This window comes from Salvia splendens, chromosome 11, assembly GCF_004379255.2.
Source record: "Salvia splendens isolate huo1 chromosome 11, SspV2, whole genome shotgun sequence".
Lineage (NCBI taxonomy): Eukaryota > Viridiplantae > Streptophyta > Magnoliopsida > Lamiales > Lamiaceae > Salvia > Salvia splendens.
The window spans coordinates 20,333,902-20,354,149 of NC_056042.1; the positions used below are offsets into that span (position 1 = coordinate 20,333,902).

Genomic DNA, 20,248 nt, shown 5'->3' on the forward strand with positions numbered 1-20,248 from the left:
TGATACAGTAATCTTAGTTTAGCGATCTTGGTTCACGTTAAAGGCTTGTTTATTATTGCATGAACTCTCTGATCTATGTTTGATTTATGATTAATGTTGTGCATGATTTATTCATTTTAGCTCAAGTGTTCTGTTTTCGTTCAATATGTTGGATCTGATCTGTTGTCTATGAATCCTGCTTAGTTGTGAAGTAATCATGTGTGGAATATGTTGGAACGTTTAGATCTGGTTATTTGCAGCTAGGTAGTGTAGATCTGAGCGTGATTACGTAGATCGAAGATATGATCGTGTTTGATTCGTTTCGGTAATCGTAGATCTGAAGTTTCGTTCTATTTTCTGCATGAGTATGAGTAGGTCAGTGTGTTTACGTAGTTACAGTTGTTGCTATTTGTTTGATTTAGAGTTATTTGTTAGTCTCATGAGTTGTTCTTTCATGCTAAGTTTGTTATGATGAATTTCCCTACAACTCTGAATTACTCTATTCCTTGATTTGACTTGTTAAAGTAGATAAGTTTTTTAGTAAAGTTTTACTTTATCGTACACTTTGCAGACTTTTGACACGGTTACCTTTATGATGTTTGGCTATTTCAGGAAAACGTCGTACAAGTCCACAGTTTAGAATGAGTTGATCAATTTAGCTTAGTGAATCTCTCAGTTTGTCACACCCTTACTAAACTCAACTTAACCCACTGTAGTGAAGCGTGGCAATAGCCATCCCCAACTTGTCCGCAACAAAAGTAGAACATGTCCTCTCTGTGGGCCCTTGCTTCCTTTTACAAAAATAGTAGTATTGTGAGTTAAGGTCTTTGAAAGGCAAGCTCTTGAGTCTCTCCATTCGCATACTCAACATGAGTCGGATTACCCATCGGATTCGTTCAACTGATCAACTGGATTACCCATCGGATTCGTTCGCAAGCTCTTTGAAAGGCAAGCTCTTGTCCGCAACATGATTTACTAAAATAGTAGTATTGTGGGGTGAAATATGTCAAATTGATCAACTAGATTACCCATCGGATTCGTTCACAGGCCACGTGCAAGTGACAGACAAAATCCTTCGCCTGTGTCCGTTTGGTGTCACGACTTGGTCATTATGCGACACCCAGCGCAAGCTCGAGGTTTCAGCGAGGGAAAGATTAACGACACAAAGACAAAGAGATGAAGAGTAGGAAAACGCCTCTTTCAAATGGTGTCGTTGCCGGGGAGGATGGCGTTCTTTATACATTTGTTACAAGACACTTTGGTGCAAATATCGTTGATAATTTGCTTTTCTTCCTTTTTGAGTTTTTAGTTGGAACAGAGACAGCTTAAGTCACCCAAGATTGCTAACAACAACTCATGTCCATGATGAGCAATTGCCGATTGGTCCAGATGAAGTTAACCCGCTGGTGTGGACCAAGGGGTCGACAGGGGAAGAGTAACACTTAGATGGGCGGAGCATCTCAGGTAATCTTTAAGAAAATCAGTGTAAATCTTGTAAACACACTTTTTGTTGTTTTCTGTTTTCCTCTGTAGGAAGGAACCGAGTTCAAGAGGCAACCAGAGGGAGAAGTGGAACCAGTCATTGCCCAACCAAGACCACCTCCCAGCCAACTGACTGACTCGGATGCCATCAGAGAAAGAAACCAGGACATCACCTCTGAGAGTCCATCTGAATCAATGGCTGATCCAAACGAGGTAGAAACTACCATGGTTGGCGATCAGGGAGATGATCCGGAGATAGGGTTACTCTATGCCCACGTTGAGAACAAGCCAACCCATGCTATCTCCAACACCTCTAGGCAAGAAGCAATATATGTTAAGCCAGACTTGCTGGCCACAATATGTTGGAAGTGGAGATCTATTCAAGGTTCTACGATGGGATGGATGCGAAAAACAAGGACATGGTGAATACATCAATCGGGGGAAGTTTTTCCTAACTCCGGTTGAGTAAGGCCAAGATCGTCTTGGAGAAGCTTCTAAATGCAAAAAGGGGCTACGATGATGCATCAGACACTCTGCCCCAAAGTAATGCAAATAAGCTTGAGAGGGAGTTCCAGTCAGAGCTCGAAACAAATCACCCACAAGCTTCCTCAATCAAGGCCCAACCCCAGACTGACCAAATGAGTCACCGCTAGAACAGGAGTGAGATTTGGAATGCAAACACGAGTTGGAATCCCGGGGGGCAGGTGGATGTGTACCAACATGAATACCCCCATCATGGAGAACGGGAGAGTAGTAGAGCCCCACCTCAATGGAGTTGGTCTGCCATCGGAAAGGAAATTATCATGCAGATTATACAGAGGAAAGGATCGAGGGATTGATCGTATCCCAGCAGATCATGAGACGTTGTTTAAAATCAAATGACGAACTAACGCTGAAAATGCAGCACACATACGATGAACAGAAATCCAGCATGGACAAACTGATCAAGCAAGTCTCTTAACTAGCCGATATTATGAAGGGGATACAAGAGGACAGAGCAAGTTTTAGGGGGATGAGCGGATGGTAGATGAAGAAGTTGTAAGCCAACCTGAAGAGAAGGGGCCGACGAATGCTGAGCAAGAGTCGGAAATACCACTGGAGAAGCAAGAAGTGGTAAGAACTGTTGAGGCCGAACCAGCGGATGAGGAGTCCCAAGCAGGGGACAAGTCGATCGCCGCACCTCTCAAGGACGAACTGTCACAGCAAGTGCCAGAGGAGGTGAGTGATGAACCTCAAGAGAAGGAGAAAATGCACCGGTAGAGAAACCACCTCCGCTCTAGGTGGATGCTACGAAGAGGAAGGGCCAAGCCCAGAAGATGAAAGAACTGAAAAAGAAGTGGCGAAGCTAATCCACTGCAAGCAACTGAGGCCATGGCCCAAGCCGCCTAAGAGGAAAGACCCTTCTGACCATAGGTTGCGCCCAAGGGAAAAGAGGAATATTCAAGGAACCTACAAGAATCATAAGAAGAAACGGGAAACCATGATGGTGATGTACCCTCGAAAGAATAAATGGACAGGAAGAACTGCTAGAAGAAAAGTTGTCTCAGGTCTCCAGTTAAAGGGAAATTCCCCAACAGATCACCGACCTATGAACTGATGAAGTTGAAAGAAACGTTAACATCACTTGGTCCAGTTAACTGCAGGGATGGCGGCAGAAACCGAAGGATGGAAGACTGTGAAGAGGGAACGAAGCTGCCGACAAATGTGCACAAAGGTGCGATGACTACAAGCAGGGTGGAAAGTACTACTCACCCAGTCTTGGTAGGATTCAAAATCAATCAAGCTCAAACAAGCAAGGGTCAACTTGCAAGCGAATCGATCCACCACATCCTAGGAATTGCAAAGTTTCACGGAAGTATCATGCTCTATAACCTTCTCTTACTAATCCATCTGAGCGAGAAAATGGTATATAAGTCGGTAGTGTGCGCAGTGGGAGAAACCTCACCACGCATACTTAGCCGGATCAAGTAATAAATAGTTGTGAACAACCCTCGAGACTTACATGCTCAGCTCAGTACGTATGTATGGGCAGGGTGCTTGATCAAGTGGATTCCAAGAATTGTCCGCAATTTGGAATAAAGTTTTTATTTATTGTTCTCTTTTAAGAAAATCCCAAACTAATTTATTTCAGAAAATAGAAAAAATAATTTTCAAAAATTTTGGATGTATCTGATACAGAGTTTAGTTTCAACGCGAAATCTTTAAATTCTTGAAGAAATTCTCTGACTAGTACTCCTCAAAATTCCTTATTTTGTTTCTCTCATTTTGAAGTAGGATTTGACAGAATAAGTGAGAAAGAGAAACTTACTGGCAAAATTGTCTTTAACTGAAGGAGGTAAAAAGGGGGGAATCGTAGAAATTTTGAATTTCAAAATTGGCGCAGGAAGGTGAACGGGTGCTGATGTCACGACAACCGTTCCCTATTCTTCTTCCACCTCTATTTATCACACCTTTCTCTCTCCTAGTCAATATTTGCATCTCTTAACACTCACAAGCCTAACAAAATTCTAAATTTCCTTTCTCTCAGTTTCCGGCTAAGTCACTCAATACCACCTCCATCCATGGACAAATCAACAGCTTCCGGTCAGTCCCAGAAACCCTCTTCCAAACTCCTCGTGCGAAAGATTCCTTCCACCCCTCCACCAGAGACCTTGACACCTCCGACCCCTCAATCAATGGTGTTGCCAGTCACCGGAATGATTCAGCCAAAGGAGACGTCCGTAGGCGAATCATACCTTAAGATCATCACAGATATGATGGGGAAGTTCAGCCCCACCAGAAAGGTAAGCGATTTCCTCACCAACATGGCCGAGGAGATCAAGAAGGAGGAAGCTCGTCCCAACCCACTTCCTCTCGAAGTTCCTACCACCTCCACCATGCTAGCTAGAACACCAAATATACAAACTCTTGAAGAACCCACACACGAAGCCTCACATCCCCCGCTGGAGACTCTACGGCTTGGAATCAAGAAGAGAGAAGCACTGGTGCCTTCAGTGAGAAAAAGAAGAGGATACTCTCTAAGGAGTAGGGGATAAAGTCCAGAAGTCAGTTGAGGAGAAATCCACCGGGCGAGACAGGGAAGTGGTGAATGTGGATGATGAAGGGTCAAACGATGATTAGCAAACCCTTGATGTGAAAGCAGTTAGACGGAGTTGCCGTACACAAAGAAGACTTGATTCGGAAGAACCTAAAATCTTGTGGGAGGAGGCTGCAATCTTGACAGCCGCAAAGGGAGAAGCCGCGGAGAGGAAAAGAAAGGGGAAGCAAGTGGCTACCCCTAGCAAGGATAGGAAGTTGAAGCAGGCATCATTGGGCGTGGTTATCCGAGAGTTCGCTACCGTTCCTACCAAAACAACCCACTGCACGGAAGAGGAGACCGAGGACGAGAGGAGGGGAGAACAGAAGACGAAAGCTAGTAACGACGAGGAGAATGTCGGAACCTATGAAATGATGGAGGTTGAATTAGATCAAAAGCTGCTGGAGGCTATGGTCTATTTGAAAGACCCAAAGCTGAGAAAAATTTGTGCTGGGAGGGTGATGGAAGCAAGGACGGCGAAGTCAAGAAGGAAGATCAGGGAGGATTTCCTAGAATATGAGTCAGGGAGGATTTCCTAGAATACATTAAGGTCATCGAGTTCGAATAGCTGCTGGAGCATGCGCCATGTGAGGTGCCAGTTAACCTTGCGAAGGAGTTCTTCACATCTTTCTACTTCGAGTATACTATCGACCTGGACAAGGTGTCCATCTATTTCAGAGTCTTTAATCCGAAAGTGGTTATGACCCTCAAAGAGAGGTCATTAAGATTGGGATTGTTGAGTTCCGAGGAGGATAAGACTGGAGATTGGTCTTCCTGGGAGATTGGCCAACCCCTGAACATTAAAGGGTTCGACTTGGAGGAACTATGCAGCCTGATTGGGGCAAAAGGGGCAGATCCGTTCAAGACCAGCGTGTCTACCGTGAAGGAGATTGCTGCCGTTTTTAGAATGGCCCATGTTTTCCTGGCCCACAATCTTCTTGGTCAAACGAACACTACAATCACCATGGTCGAGTTTATTTTATGAGATGTATGGTCAAAAGGGTTAAAGTCCATCTTGGTATTGGCTAGCTCATTCTTGCCAAAAAATTGTCTGTCTCCCCCGTCCGTCACTTGTATGCCTGCCACTAACTTGGGACATATTTGATAAGGAATATTATGCCAAAGCTCACGGTCCATAAATCCTGTATCGCAATGTGTGACGACCCCGAGTGGTTTGATACGACCTACTTCATTGACATTGGCATTCTTATGAGAAAGGGGGAGGGGGGCGCTGGTGTTTTACAAAGCCGGGCAAAGAGAAGAAGAAGAGGAGGTGGATCGCGAGGACTATGACAAGCTTATGAAGACTAAGGAGAAACAAGCTCCTCTTGAGGAAAAACCGCATCCTACCGAAGCACAACCAGATACTACGGAAAAAAAGTGGCAGCGGATTATGGACTTCATTCTTCAGAAGTTCGGCGAAGCGAATGAGAAGCAAAGGGTGTTTCTTGAGCTTCAAACTGAGAACATGACCAAAGCCCTCTCTCTTATGGAGAGGATGACTACCCTAGCCGAGACAAACAATTTAACAGCCCAGAAGCTCTTATCTGCCACCTCTACCTCAAGAACGGACCAACTGCAAGAAGCTAGTCCAGACACCACCCCTGCTCGAATATTGAGGAAGAGAAAGGATACCACCACCCAACCACCTGCTGCAAAACTGGCCTCATCATCGGCCAAGAGGGCCAAGTCAGCAAAGGGGTCAGGCTCCCAAGGGAGCCAAAAGAAAAGCTAAACTAAGACGAACAAGTAACTTTACTTTCTGGTTTTAGTTTATGTTTTTCTAGAGCATATTTCTATCTGTTCCCTTGTATATTTGTAAATATGCCTGTGGTTATGCTGATGTGTGATCTTCTCCACACTTAGCCAATTGTTTGATCTAAGTGTGAGAAGTTTGTTTGTAAATATGTTAACCCTTGCCTCTGTTTCATGTGTTGTCCTTCTCTTATTTAGCCCACTTTTTGGTCTAAGTGTGAGAAGTTTTGTCTGTATATACGTTTGGCATGCTTGTTGATGTACTTTTGTGTTGTGTTACCTTCTCCCACTTAGCCCACTACTTGGTCTAAGTGTGAGAAGTTTGTGTTTCTTCTCTGCCTAAACACTGACCACCTTGTTTTCCACTTCATCAAGTTAGCTTGAGGGCAAGCTGAAATAAAGTGGGAGGGGGGGGAAAGTCAGTACAGCCAGTGTTTTTGAAGAATGCATGTTTAGTTAGGACCTTTTTTTTGGAGATGAACTGGTTTAGAGAAATAAAGGCAAGATTCCCTTAGTAAGAGTGATTGAAGAGAAGATACATTTTGATTTGTGAGATTCACTCTTTCAATAAATCGAAATGAGTTTGGATGAAGTGAGAACGATAGAAATGCTTTAATCTAGATCCTCTGTGAGCCCCTCTAAAATGTGAGCAAAGGCCTAGAGTAGAACACTTTTTACTGTTAGATAAATAGAGTGACTACCATTGATATGAGAAATATGACATAAGGCAGTATGGACTAAAGACACTGGGAATAACCAGTTGAGCCAAATTCTTTCGAACCATGACCAGCCTCACTGTATGGCACTCCCTAGTCTGCACACTTGAAGCCTAAACACTTAACATTTCCCTTGTAAGCCATTGTTTTACCTACATGTGAACAGAGGGGCAAAGCTGAGGCAACTCACCAAATTGGGGTAGAAAGGATAGGCTGATCCGGTGAAGAAAATAAAAAAAGAGAGATGAGAAGTACATGGACACAAAAAGAAAAAAAACAAAGAAAATGAGTTTTGTTTTAGTAGAAAGGGAAGGTTCATTGCAACTTAAACCACACAAAATATATATCTCAAAAAAAAGCAGAAGGGCAGGAATCACGTAACCTGGCCCGAAAAATAAAAAATATAAAAAATGATATAGCTATAATGGCCAAGAAAAAAATGATCACATTTGGGAAATAGTACGAATAAATAGGGAGGTTGTCCTAGTTCTGTCTCTAAGTTCACATGTACACATAAAGTTAAGTCTACTATCTGCTATGAACTTAGAACCCCTTAGGATTCTCACCTGATCTCAAATAACAACCCTTTAGCCCCATTATAACCTGATCAAAGACCTTAAGGAATTATCCCAAGTCAGTGATTCTCGCAGCATCAATAGTATGGCAAAAGCATGAGAGAATGGTCCTAACAATTCTGGTGAGGATTGAGTGAATCCAACAGTTGGAAAAGATAAGAGCTATCTTAACAAACGGACAAGCTGATTAGGTAGAAAGGGGGAGGGAAAGAAATCTGAGAAACCTTAATCTTGTGGGGACGATTGCCAAAAGTGTAAACCAGTTCATCATTTTCCTTCTATGTGTTTATGTTCTTCAGTATGTTTGTTGCTTCCTTTTCCAAGAGCTCTTACATGCTTTATATCTGTTTTTATAATGCATTGAATAAGAACCATGCATTGAAACTTGCCTTCTTTCTTTTTCTTGTCTTTCATACTTGAGGACAAGTATGGTTTAAGTGTGAGCAGTTTGATAAGGCTCGTTTCATGCATGTGTTCAGTAATAAAACTACACCCTTTCTTGTGATCTAACGTGCAAATGTGAGACAGGTGTGTGTGAAAGTCTGACATATTCAAGAATGAACTGATCAACTGGGCGGACGAACGGATCAAGGAGAATGAGTCAAATTTGCTGCGCAAACGGCTCAAGTTAGATCACATGGCATGCAGCAGGAGCACCCCCACTAGGAGATTGAGCGTCACACAAGAGAGATCCCCAAGGCAAAGTGTAGGAAAGACTTTTCAAAGACGGTTGCCCTAGGGATGAAGAACTCACGCCTTCCTATAAATGGAAATAGAGAAGGAGGAAGGAGGGGTTTCCAGCTCTTGGCACACAACAGACTTCAGCTCTCTCCTAGGGCTGAAATAGGAGCTCCCAACACTCAAATCTCCTAATTCCGTCACAAACACACTTGGTTCTTAGTTTAGTTTAGTGGAGTGGTGGTTTGGGTTGGTTTTATCACTTTATTCACTTTATTCCTTTATTATTTAATTTTTAATTACAATAATAATTGCCGGAATTGCCCTTCAAGGCATTGTGGGTATTTTCGTCCGGAAAAACTTGCAAAAGGTAAAAAGTACTACTTCAATTGATATTAACTCGTAATTGACGGACCTCAAATGATATTTTAAAGTTCACGGACCTAAAATGGTAGTTTGACAAAGTTACATACCATTAAAAATGTTCCCTCTAAAAAATATATTACGAAATTCATAATTTGATCTAGGAAAGAATCTATATAATTTGATCTACGAACTAATCTACATAATTTAATCTATGAAATAATCTAGTAAGAGTTCTATATAGTTTTTTTACTAAATATATAATTTGTTCGATATAATATGATCTACAAAATACTTACTTTTTAGTATTTAATTTACGAAACAACAAATAATTGTCATTAAATTTATACTTTGTAATATGATCAGTTAAATAATTTTTGAAATTGAAATATAAAATCATATATTTTAGATCACTTTGATAATATATAAGTACACTCGGATATTTCTAAGATCTTTTGTTTGTCATAGAAAATAATATCTTAGAGATTATAATTTTATCGGAATATGATTCTAGCGAACATAAATTACCTTAAATTCGACGTAAGTTTCTTATACTCGCATATAAATATTTAAATAAATGCAAAGGAAAATCACAAGCTTATTGAGAATATCTAAGTAAAAATCAAAATTTTTTGTATTGATTTAGGTTGTTTTTGAAGCAGAAAATGATGTGGCAGAGATTTATAGACGAATTAGGGATGAGAAAAAAATGACTTCAGCAGCTATCATTAGCCACGACGGTGACGTTTGGGCTCATAGCTCCAATTTCCCAAGGTTCGTCACCTTATCTCTCTAATTCTATTTCACCTTCTTAGTTTTCTGTGATAGAATATGAAAAATCGTAGGAAATGGATCGTTGGATATATTGACATTTAAGGTTTTGGAAAGAGGTCTATATGGTACTAGCATTACTTTATTTTATTAGGTAAATTGGTAAAACAAAAATTGTTATAAATTTTGATCAAATTCTAATTTACAATTTAAATGTAGTTGGAAGATTAATTTTTTAAAATTTTCCTATGGATTTGATTTGTCTCGCATGTATCTAATGTTACATTCAAAGATTCTATGAGGATAAAATTATCAATTAATTTTATCATTTTTTCTCAATAAACTTAACAAATAACTCAACTATATGTCATCAATTTGAGATACTAATTCATAATATTCATTATCTTTACAGCCGAAATTTATATTCATTATCTTTACAGCCGAAATTTGAAAATTCTAGGAAAAACTATAATTTTACTTGAAATACTTTGGAAGGTGTGAAATTATGCAATGATTGTCTTTTTGATTGTTGAATTAAATTTATTTTGAAGTTGAATTATGCAACGATCTTTTGTTTAATTTATGGAATTAAATTCAGTTTAAAGTCAAAGAAATAGTCGAAATCATGAAAGCGTTTGAGAGACCAGAAAAACTTGTTCAAAAAGGCCTACGCATTGGTGGCACTAAGTATGAAGTTACACAAGTAGAAGAAGAAGATGTAATAAACGGACAAAAGGTAATATACTTTATATCATCGCAATTTTCCATCAAATATAATCGCATCATATATAATTATAAAATACATGTAATACTCTCTCATTTCTTCATAGTTGAGACACCTCTTTTTCCACGGTGGTTAAGAAATGGATATTCAATAAAGTTAGTAGATAAATTAACAGGAAAAAAAAGTAGAGAGAACGAGGGAAGAAAGAAAAAGTGAGTTAATGATACCTTATATAGAAATGACTCAACTATAAAGGAACTTTGCGAAATAGAAAAATGATCAACACAAAGAAACGAAGGGAGTATATTTTTTCATCGTTATGATTTAGCCATATTGTCCATCAGCATTCCGGTCAATTTTTATTTTTGTAATGGGAGTATGATTTTCTTTTAAGTTTTTGTTTTCTCCAAAGTACTATTTTTCTATTTGTTAGGGCACCAGTGGAATCGTGGTGAAGAAGACGAATCAGGCGTTGCTGGTCGGGATATATGACAAGCCGATGACGCTGGCATTGTGCAATGCGATAGTTAAGCGCGTCGGCTCTTATATCATTGAACAACACTACTAATTTCTAAATAAACACTTATTTTAGACAAACTACATTATTTTCTCTTTGTGGTGTGTGGCAAACAATAATAAATTTATGGAGTATATTACTGTATGTACGAGGAAGAAACTTAAGCAAAGTAATCGATACTACATTTTAGTTTATTTTATTGAAGTGTCTTTTTCCGATAGCAAATTATTGTTATCTACTATCTGCCCCATGTCCTCATGAGCTATCTACTCCCATGGGTCCGACGGTGAAGACGGGTTGGGAGCGAAGAGAGAAAGTTATATACAAAAATGAATATTACAAAAATAAAAAATTTAATTTTAAATTGATGACTTGGATCAGCGGAAAGTCATATGCCCACAACATAATACGTCATGTTAAGTTGGTATTAATTTTGCCAGAAATAGATAGGCCAGGCTGGGTTGGGTAATTCATACAACTAGTAAAGTAGATGATATTTAAGACTAAATTTAAAGTTTATTGGAATTTTAAGGATCAATATCCCTATTTTATTGTGTTATAACGTGACAATATTATGAAAAAAATTTATATACTTTGGAAGGTGTGGAATTATGCATCGACTGTTTGTTTGATTTATGGAATTAAATTTAGTTTAAAGTTGAATAATTTTTTATTTATTTATGGAATTATATTCTGTTTTAAAATTGAATCTTGCAACGATTTTTTTATTTATATATGGAATTAAATTTAGTTTAAAGTTGAAGAAAAGAACAAGAAAAACTTGCTCATACAAGCCTACACATTGGTGGCACTAAGCGTATTCATATACGTACAAGAAGAAGAGGAAAAAAGGTACTCTAAGTATTTCAATTCTTTTATATTATTGCTATTTTCAATCAAAATATCGTAGTTAACTCTAATACATGTATATATAATCAACACAAAATAAATAAATAAATAAAATTGTTACTCTGATTAGATTAGGGGTATTGGTCAAAATATTAGTGTATAATTTTGAACAAAATTTGGTATTTATTGCAACTTTTAAACTTAGTCTATAAAATCATTAACTTAAAGGGTTGTGCAAATTTTCAAACCTGGCTCGGCTTGTCTATTTCCATCAAAATTGAATTGTGCATACCGGACATTTGTTGGACCAAAACGACCGTTTGATCCAAAATAATACTCATAGAGAATGCATAGATATTAGTAGTCTGCGATGAGAGAGTGATGTATTGACTTCAAACAACCATTAAACATAGCGATGTTGAATAACTGAATTAAGGATCAAAGTAGTTACACATTATTTAACAAAAAAAAAAAGAAACTTACATTTTTGTAAATTTAGAAGAATTTTTTAGCAAGAAGTGAATGCAGAATTGATGGACTCCATCAATAACCATTGATCCTTAATGAGAGAATAACACAATATTATATTTATATCATTACATTTGAAGTGTATGTTGAAATAGATGCTCCATGGATGCTATCTACTCTGGTTTTGTAGCTTGGTTGCTTTAAAAACGAGGGCTGAAAGCTGATTTTCTTGGCATTCGCGCACGCTATGTAATGAAGTAAGAATAACGCAGACTGATAAAGAGGATAACGGTCGTTTGATCCAGAGGAAGTGTTTTAACCGCATGCAAGAACTCGCAGACCGATTGAACCCTCTCTCACTCAAACACTCTAAATTCAAAAATGGATCCGAACGAGATCATTGCGAAAGTAGAGCATGAAGAACAAGAATACTATCAACAATATTGTGCCGCCTATGAAGCCTATGTCGCCGCTACCAACGCCCCTCCTCGACCAACGAGATCAAATCGCCGCTACATCCCTTGTGACCGGGGCGGAGCCCACGAAAGGCTCGTTCGCGACTATTTTACCGACGAGCCACGGTTTCTGGCAGATTACTTCCGGTGACGTTTTCGCATGTCAAAACGCTTGTTTTGCTTATTGTCAACACATTGTCCATCCGTGTTGAATACTTCCAATCACGTACAGACGCACCCGGTCGGCAAAGTCTCTCGTCGTTGCAAAAGTGTACTTGTGTCATCCGACAACTTGCTATCGGGAAAAGGGTTAATATGTTTGACGAGTATTTGCATGTGGGGGAGTCAACTAGAATCTTATGCCTCAAAAATTTTTGCTGCTTCGTTCGTTCTACTTTCGGTGATGAATTCCTTCGGGCACCCACCACCGAATATTGTAAACGGTTGCTTTATCTTCACGAAACAGTCCACGGATTTCCCGGTATGCTTGGCACAGCATTGACTACATGCATTGGAGGTGGAAGAATTGTCCGAATGCTGGGAGGGTGCAACACTTAAGCGGCCACAAAGGCTGCGGCCCAATGCTCATCCTTGAAGCGGTCACCGACTACCGCCTATGGATTTGGCATGAATATTTCAGTGCGGCCAGATCCAATAACGACTTGAACGTGCTTTATTCTTCACCCCTCTTCAATGATCTTTTGAATGGTGTAGCACCAGTGATTGACTTCACCGTCAGCGGCCATCCATGCCACATGGGGTACTATCTCGCTAATGGTATCTACCTAAGGTGGCCGACTTTCTTGAAGATGCTCAACATGCCAAAAGACTCGAAACAGGTTCTTTATGCGCAGCATCAAGAGGCTGCTCGGAAAGATTTCGAAAGAACTTTTTGGGTCCTTCAAGCCCGACTCAACATTTTGAAGACCCCGTCTCAGCTGTGGTACACAAAGAATATTGCCAACATCATGTACAGGTGTATTATCTTGCACAACATGATTATAGAGTACGAAGGACCGAGGGCGGCTAACTTTAACGAGGAAGATGAAGTCGGAAGCTCAACCGCAAGGTCTCTCCCACGCCGAGGTGTGCATACGACGGTGTGCGAGAGGAACGACAGAAGATTGACATTGCGCGATACCAAAGCCCACATTGAGCTTGTCACGCCCGCCCTTTCTAAGGATAGAAAGAACGGTTGATCGCGACTAGTGGAGGATTAAAGAAGCAGGGAAGAAGAGGGAAAACAACTGTATAATTGGACTTGGCTCGAAATCGTAGAAATAACTTGAATAAAATCATAGTATCATCTCGACAATAACATAAACTCAAATGAAATACTATTTTAGTGGAAGCATCCAAGAGCTAATGTCATCATGTATGAAGACACAATGCATCCAAATCACTATTAAAAAACATATACCGTCTCTGCTCAACACCGCCCATCGTCATCACCGCTCAACCTGCACATAGGGAAAACACATGCAGAGCTGAGTATTTGATATACTCAGTAGACACACGCTAAATATTTTTCCATAAAACTAGTTTTGTCAAGCCATCACTGAGTGAGCTCGAGGTTTTATTTAAAATGCCCGACAACACTAAAATCTTTTCTCTGTAAAAACTTTGATCGCGATCTATTTTTCCTGGAACAATTACCATATCTGAGCCTTCTCCTGGTGCCGGGAATGTGGCCACATTCCACGGTCACAATGACCGGCCAACTCGAAAGATGGTGCGCGGTCCCTGGTGTACACTAGCATGAGTATGGACTCACCCCAGACTCAAACCCGAATTCGATTTCTTTAAACTGGTCTAGCAGGGTCAACCCCATTTTAGACAAACAGATAGGCAATGCTCAAAATAAAACATGGCAAGACAAAACATACTGCGAATTTAAATAACTGATAGTATACTTAAAAGATATTTTGTTTATTTAAAAGAAAGCCTACCTAGTTCTCTTAAAATTCTTTAACTTGAATTTTCCTCACTCCAACCTTTACTTGCGGAGGACCTTTTGAAAAATAATATACTCATCAAACTTGAGAAAATACAACTAGAATGCATGCACTCAGATTCTTTTTTATTAGTTCAACCCAAGGCTCATCTCAATTTTATCAGCATAAGACTAAAGAAAGTCCTAGCCCATTCACTCGTATCAAAAGATGCACCCCTTCTGTTTCTTCTTTAAAATCTCCACAAATTGCCTACGTATCTCTCCCTCTCGGCGAATTGCAGCGCCGTCTTCGTTTACAGGCCCGCCGTCGCAGTCGTGCTCTGCTGCTGCCGTGGAATCGCCATCGCTGTCAGCCGCTGCTGCTGTTCACTACCTGCCGCGGCTGCCTATTCGTGGTCCTATAATGTAGTCGCTCTGTAAGCGGCATCGCTGCCCGCTTAGGCGCCATTGCGATTGAGCCGCTGCCGCTGTAGTTGCTTGTTAAGGGTAGCCTTCCTTAACGTTCGAATTCCACACAATCAAGAAACCGAAGTCGTGGTCGTCGAGTGCCCAAGAGGTTTGGGTCGGCGAAGACGTCCGGTAGAGGGGGTGCTGGGCGCGAGAGAGGTTCTCGTCGGCAACGATAGAGAATTAGAGTTTGGTGATTCAAGCCAAGTTGGGCGAAATACTGATTTCATTAATTGGTTGAATGAATAAAATGATAACAACCTATCCATATTTATAATACTAGAATACTAGCTTATGGAATAAGAAAACAATATATGAAAAGATACTATGAATCAAAAGATAACTAAATAAAATATATGGAAGATATGACATTAATGTCTCATATCAACTCCCCACGGTTAAAATCCACATTTTCCTCAAGGTGGAAACCAAGAAAAAACGACGAGAGTTGAAAGCAAAAGCTTCGGCGAGGCGTCTCCTCCTGGATCAAACGCACACCGAACAGTTGAACGTCTCCCTTCATCACAACCATAAAAAATCAACAAAGGAGACCCAATGTGGCCGGCAAAATTCCACGCCACAACGCCAAGCTTGTCCACGCCTCCAAGAATGTTCGAATCCAGCATGTCATTGCGCGGAGGGATCAACCTTGCATCGGTATCGAGCGATGTTGATCGATGATTCATACTTGTAACATCACTGATATTCAAATCCACATAGATACTAGCAATTATGTGTGAACCGGTGTAAGCACCATCTCTTTTCTTGCCCCAAAAATTCTCAACAATAGATTTTGATTGCACTTGAATAACAGGGAATGAGGCGATGACCTTCGGTACTTCCTCAATGTAATCGTCCTCCTCTACATCGTCTAACGATGCCTCTTCCTCATTCTCTTAACTCATATCGGGGCTGCGCGGTAGGTAGATTTCCACAAAAGATGAAACTCGCCGGTCTTCGGGTCTGCCATCTCTACCTTCCCTAGATCCATGACTCTCACTAGGCAATCTAATGGAAACATTTGATACAGATTTTGTATCTCAACTGTCGGCATCACGATCCTTGGTCTTCTTTGCTGTTGTCTCTAATACAGAGTCCTCAAAATCATCAAGCTCCTCTTCGCACGTACCACGACCACCAACGCAGTCAAAAAGTCTGGCTTCAACACAAGAATTTGCAATCTGCTCATCTAAAATCGAGGAATCAAATGTTTCATCTCCTTCTTGCTCCCTTATTCCAACACTAACTGGGTAATCTAGTTCACACCGACTCCCAAGCGAACGAAGACCAGGAGTAGTTTTCTTCTTCATAACTGGACTTGATATTGAGCACTAAATATACCTATTATGAGAGAGAGACGACCTTCTCCCCCAACATAGATTATCACTTTCAAATCTCTCAAAAGATATGTCATCTACCGGGTATCCCTGCTGCGTGTGCAATCCCGACGGGCCCCAACAGTTAAGCGAGCGCGGAGGCTGGTACGGGGTCTAATTAGTCACACGCGCGGGCTGATCGTACCGGTTCCGCGGCGGGAGGATCAAGCGCGGTGGCTGATTGAAAGTGTGGCGGGGCTGGTGGTAGGTGGACTGGCCTCGCGGCGCTCGCACCACCTCCTGATGGTGAGGTCGGTCCCAGCACGTCGGGCGGTGCGGCTGCGTTGCGTGAACCTGGTGGCGATCGACCCCTAGTTGGATTCATTGATCTCCGTGATTAAATAGGTGGCTTCTCTCGGCGTAGCCACTGCCGGGTCGAGCCTGAGCATCCTGCGCGCGATCGCGGTACCCGATGGGTGAGTATCCCTTCCGTGGGCGACAATCAGGTGGATCCAAGCGGTGTGAGACGTGGTTTTGGCTCAGGGATGCGCGGCGTCTTCAGATTGTTGACCCGCCTATCCGTCGAATCCAGCCTGAACTCCAATTTGTCAAACCGGGCTATGATATTCTCTAGTCCGGCGGAGGAAATCTCGCTCGTCCCCGGAAAGTTGCACGGCGGATTGCTGATTTGAACCCTCCGTCCAACTCCGATGTAATTGCGTGACATGATGACGTTGAATGGTGGCAGTGAAGCACGACAGTGATCGGTGGTACTTTATTTTTGGTGAAGAAGGTATCTTCTTTTTTTATTGATAGAATATGGAGGGTGAGATGCGGTGGTGATGGTGGTGCTGCGGAGGGTGTGCGGAATGATTTCGTCAGGCAGCGGTGTGGCTAGTTGCTGTGCGCGGGTGGATTTCCGTCGGGCAGCGACGTAGCTATGGTTCGATCGGTGTTGTGGAGGGTGAGCTCACGATGAAAGCACCAGTTGTTAAGGGTAGCCTTCCTTAACGTTCGAATTCCACACAATCAAGAAACCGAAGCCGTGGTAGTCGAGCGCCCAAGAGGTTTGGGTCGGCGAAGACGTCCGGCAGAGGAGGTGCTGGGCGCGAGAGAGGTTCTCGTCGGCGTCGATAGAGAATTAGAGTTTGGTGATTCAAGCCAAGTTGGGCGAAATATTAATTTCATTAATTGGTTGAATGAATAAAATGATAACAACCTATCCCTATTTATAATACTAGAATACTAGCTTATGGAACAAGAAAACAATATATGAAAAGATACTATGAATCAAAAGATAACTAAATAAAAGATATGGAAGATATGACATTAATGTGTCGTATCATTGCTGCTCGTATAGCCCCCATCTAAAGCTAAGTTCTCTCTTCAAAAGAGTTCTCGTTCTTATTTTTAGTTCTTAATTACATTTTCTTGGACTGTGGATTAGCAAATTAGTTTTAGCAGATTGATGATTTACCAAGAATTATAGCTTATGCTAAAAATTATTTTCAAAACTTAATCTTGAGATTATGTTTTCTTCAATTGACAACTCCTATCATGTTTGAGTTTTGTTGTTGATTTTCTCATGAAGAATGATGCGTGAAAGATTAAAAAAAAAGGATTGGTGATTACCTGAACTTTCTGTGTGGCTTTCGGCTTTCGGCTTTCGGTTTTGATTTAAGTTGGGATTTCAAGGCTGCTCTTTTTTTTATTCTCGGTTTCTAGCTCCCTTGTTGTGTTTGGAATTTGTTTGAGAATTATGGAGGGGAAAGGAATAATATATATAGGGTAGTGTTAATCTTTTTTTCCTCCCTTAGATTTAAGTTCCTTCTTAATTGGAACCGTTAGATTTGAGGGATGGACGATCCGGATGAGAAGCTTACTAATGATCCCGTGTTGCATTATTAGGCTCATTCTGTGCATTATATGGGTATAATTGTAAAACAACAATGAATTAAAACAGAATGAGCGAGATTTCAACGGGATTTTCATTGACCTTCCATCTACTCACTCCCCCTCTCACTCCAACCGTCACTCTCCTCAACCCATAATCAAAATTTCGTCTCCCTCAATTCCCCCCTTTTCCAAACCCTAGCCGCCGGCGAATCACAGCCGAAACCACACTCCCTTCGCCCGTAACCATCAAGTTCAAATCGACAACAAGGTAGGGTTTAAATGCTTCAGTTTTTCGTAATACACAGTGTTAATCGACGATTTTCACCGCCGGATCGACGATTCAATGTTTTCTCCCAAACAATATCACATTTTTCAAGCTCGTTTTTACCGAGAATTTTCATAAATCTTAGAATCGTTTTTTATTTTGTTATGGTTCTGTACATTATTGAAGTTTGTAGTCAATGACTGGTTTACTATTGTCTATTGAGCGATTTGGTAGTGAAAATCGTATCCGATTTTGATTTGTGGTTCGTCTCACAGATCTGCAATGACGAAGAGAGGCATGCCTATCAAAAGCCAACCAACCCAGGCTGCAGGTGAGCAATTACTTGCATTTGCTTGTATATTTTTTGGATTATTTGTACATTATTGTACGGCGTGGTGTACAGTATGGTTCTTGGTGTTTACTTGACTGGATCTGTACATTATGTAATGTTTGTGTGGTCATTACTTGAATGCAATATTTATATGTGAATTGTTTTAATGAATCTGTACATTATTTAACTATTTCTATGCATTATATACTTGTTTCATGCATCAAGTGCTTGCTGTTGTACATGGGTTAAAGAGTGAATGGAATATTTTTATGTTCATAACTAGCCTGAATCTGTACATTATGTAGATATTTCTATACATTATTTATCATGTTTTATGCCTCATTTGACTGCTGTTGTACATGAGTCTAAGAGTGAATGGAATATTTTTATATGTTCATTACTTGAGTGATTCTGTTCATTATTTGACTATTTGAATGCATTATTTATCTTGTTTTATGCATCATGTGACTGTTGTTGTACATGTGTCAAAGAGTGAATGGAATATTTGTATGTTAATTACTTGACCGGATCTGTACATTATTTAGTTATTTTATTGCATTATTTATCATGGTTTATGCTTTATGTGACTGTAGTTGGACATGTGACAATGGGTGATTGCAATATTCATGGTGCATTTGTTGATTTATTCTGAATATTATTTGATTATTAAAATGCATTATGTATCAGTTTTTAGGCATTATTTTTATGCTTCTGTACAAGGGTGTATAAGTGAATGCAGTATAACTGTCCACATTATTTTATTCAGTCTGTACATTATGTAACTAATTGTATGTTATTATTTTGTATGTTGTACAGCATCAAAGCAGCTATGATTGGACATCAACGAGGCGGTCGATGATATACTGCCAGTAGGAATTGCCCAGAAATTCCGGGAGCGATTATCAGAGGCCGGGACTAGTACAGCTCCGGAAGAGACGGAGGATAGGAAACCAAGGGCTAGGAACGTCGACCATCTGTATTGTCGACGAACCCCTACAGAGTTTCTGAATTGTATAAAGAGTTTAATTCCATGGCAGAAGTAAGCCTTATGGAACTTGTACATGAGTCTAAGAGTGATTGCAATATTTGTACATTATTTAGCTATTTCTATGCATTATTTATCCTGTATTATGCATCATTAGACTACTGTTGTACATGAGTCTAAGAATGAATGCAATATTTGTATGTTAATTACTTGAGTGATTCTGTAAATTTTTTGACTATTTGAATGCATTATTTATCCTGTTTTAGGTATCACATGGTTGCTGTTGTACATACTAGACCCTAGCCCCTAGGCTTGTTAAACCCTTAGGGAAAACAAGAACCGTGCGCCAAACATCGAAACACAGCACAACTTAAATTAAACGGGTCAGGATAAATGTTCATTATATATCACAAATAATGCATTACAGAAACTAAAACTACGCATTACACTACATAATATGTACATTATGTATATCTGTTTTAAAAAATACCTATGCGCTATGCATGTGCAACCCGAGACGAATTACTGCAGCTCGTGTATTTGGACAACGTTGTTTAGACTTAGAACATACTACACCCTAGCCCGTAGGCTTGTTAAACCCTTAGGGAAAACAAGAAACGTGCGTAAAACATCGAAACAGGCACAA

General features: G+C 40.4%; 1 protein-coding gene across 1 annotated transcript; it reads left to right on the forward strand.

Annotated features, from left to right (window-relative positions):
- Positions 1–2,481: 2,481 nt before the first annotated feature.
- Positions 2,482–5,076, forward strand: LOC121754563 (fibrous sheath CABYR-binding protein-like). The gene is made up of 3 exons (XM_042149902.1): positions 2,482–2,717; positions 3,989–4,454; positions 4,582–5,076. The coding sequence occupies exons 1-3, from the start codon at positions 2,482–2,484 to the stop codon at positions 5,074–5,076; spliced, it is 1,197 nt and encodes a 398-aa protein (XP_042005836.1).
- The last annotated feature ends 15,172 nt before the right edge of the window (positions 5,077–20,248 follow it).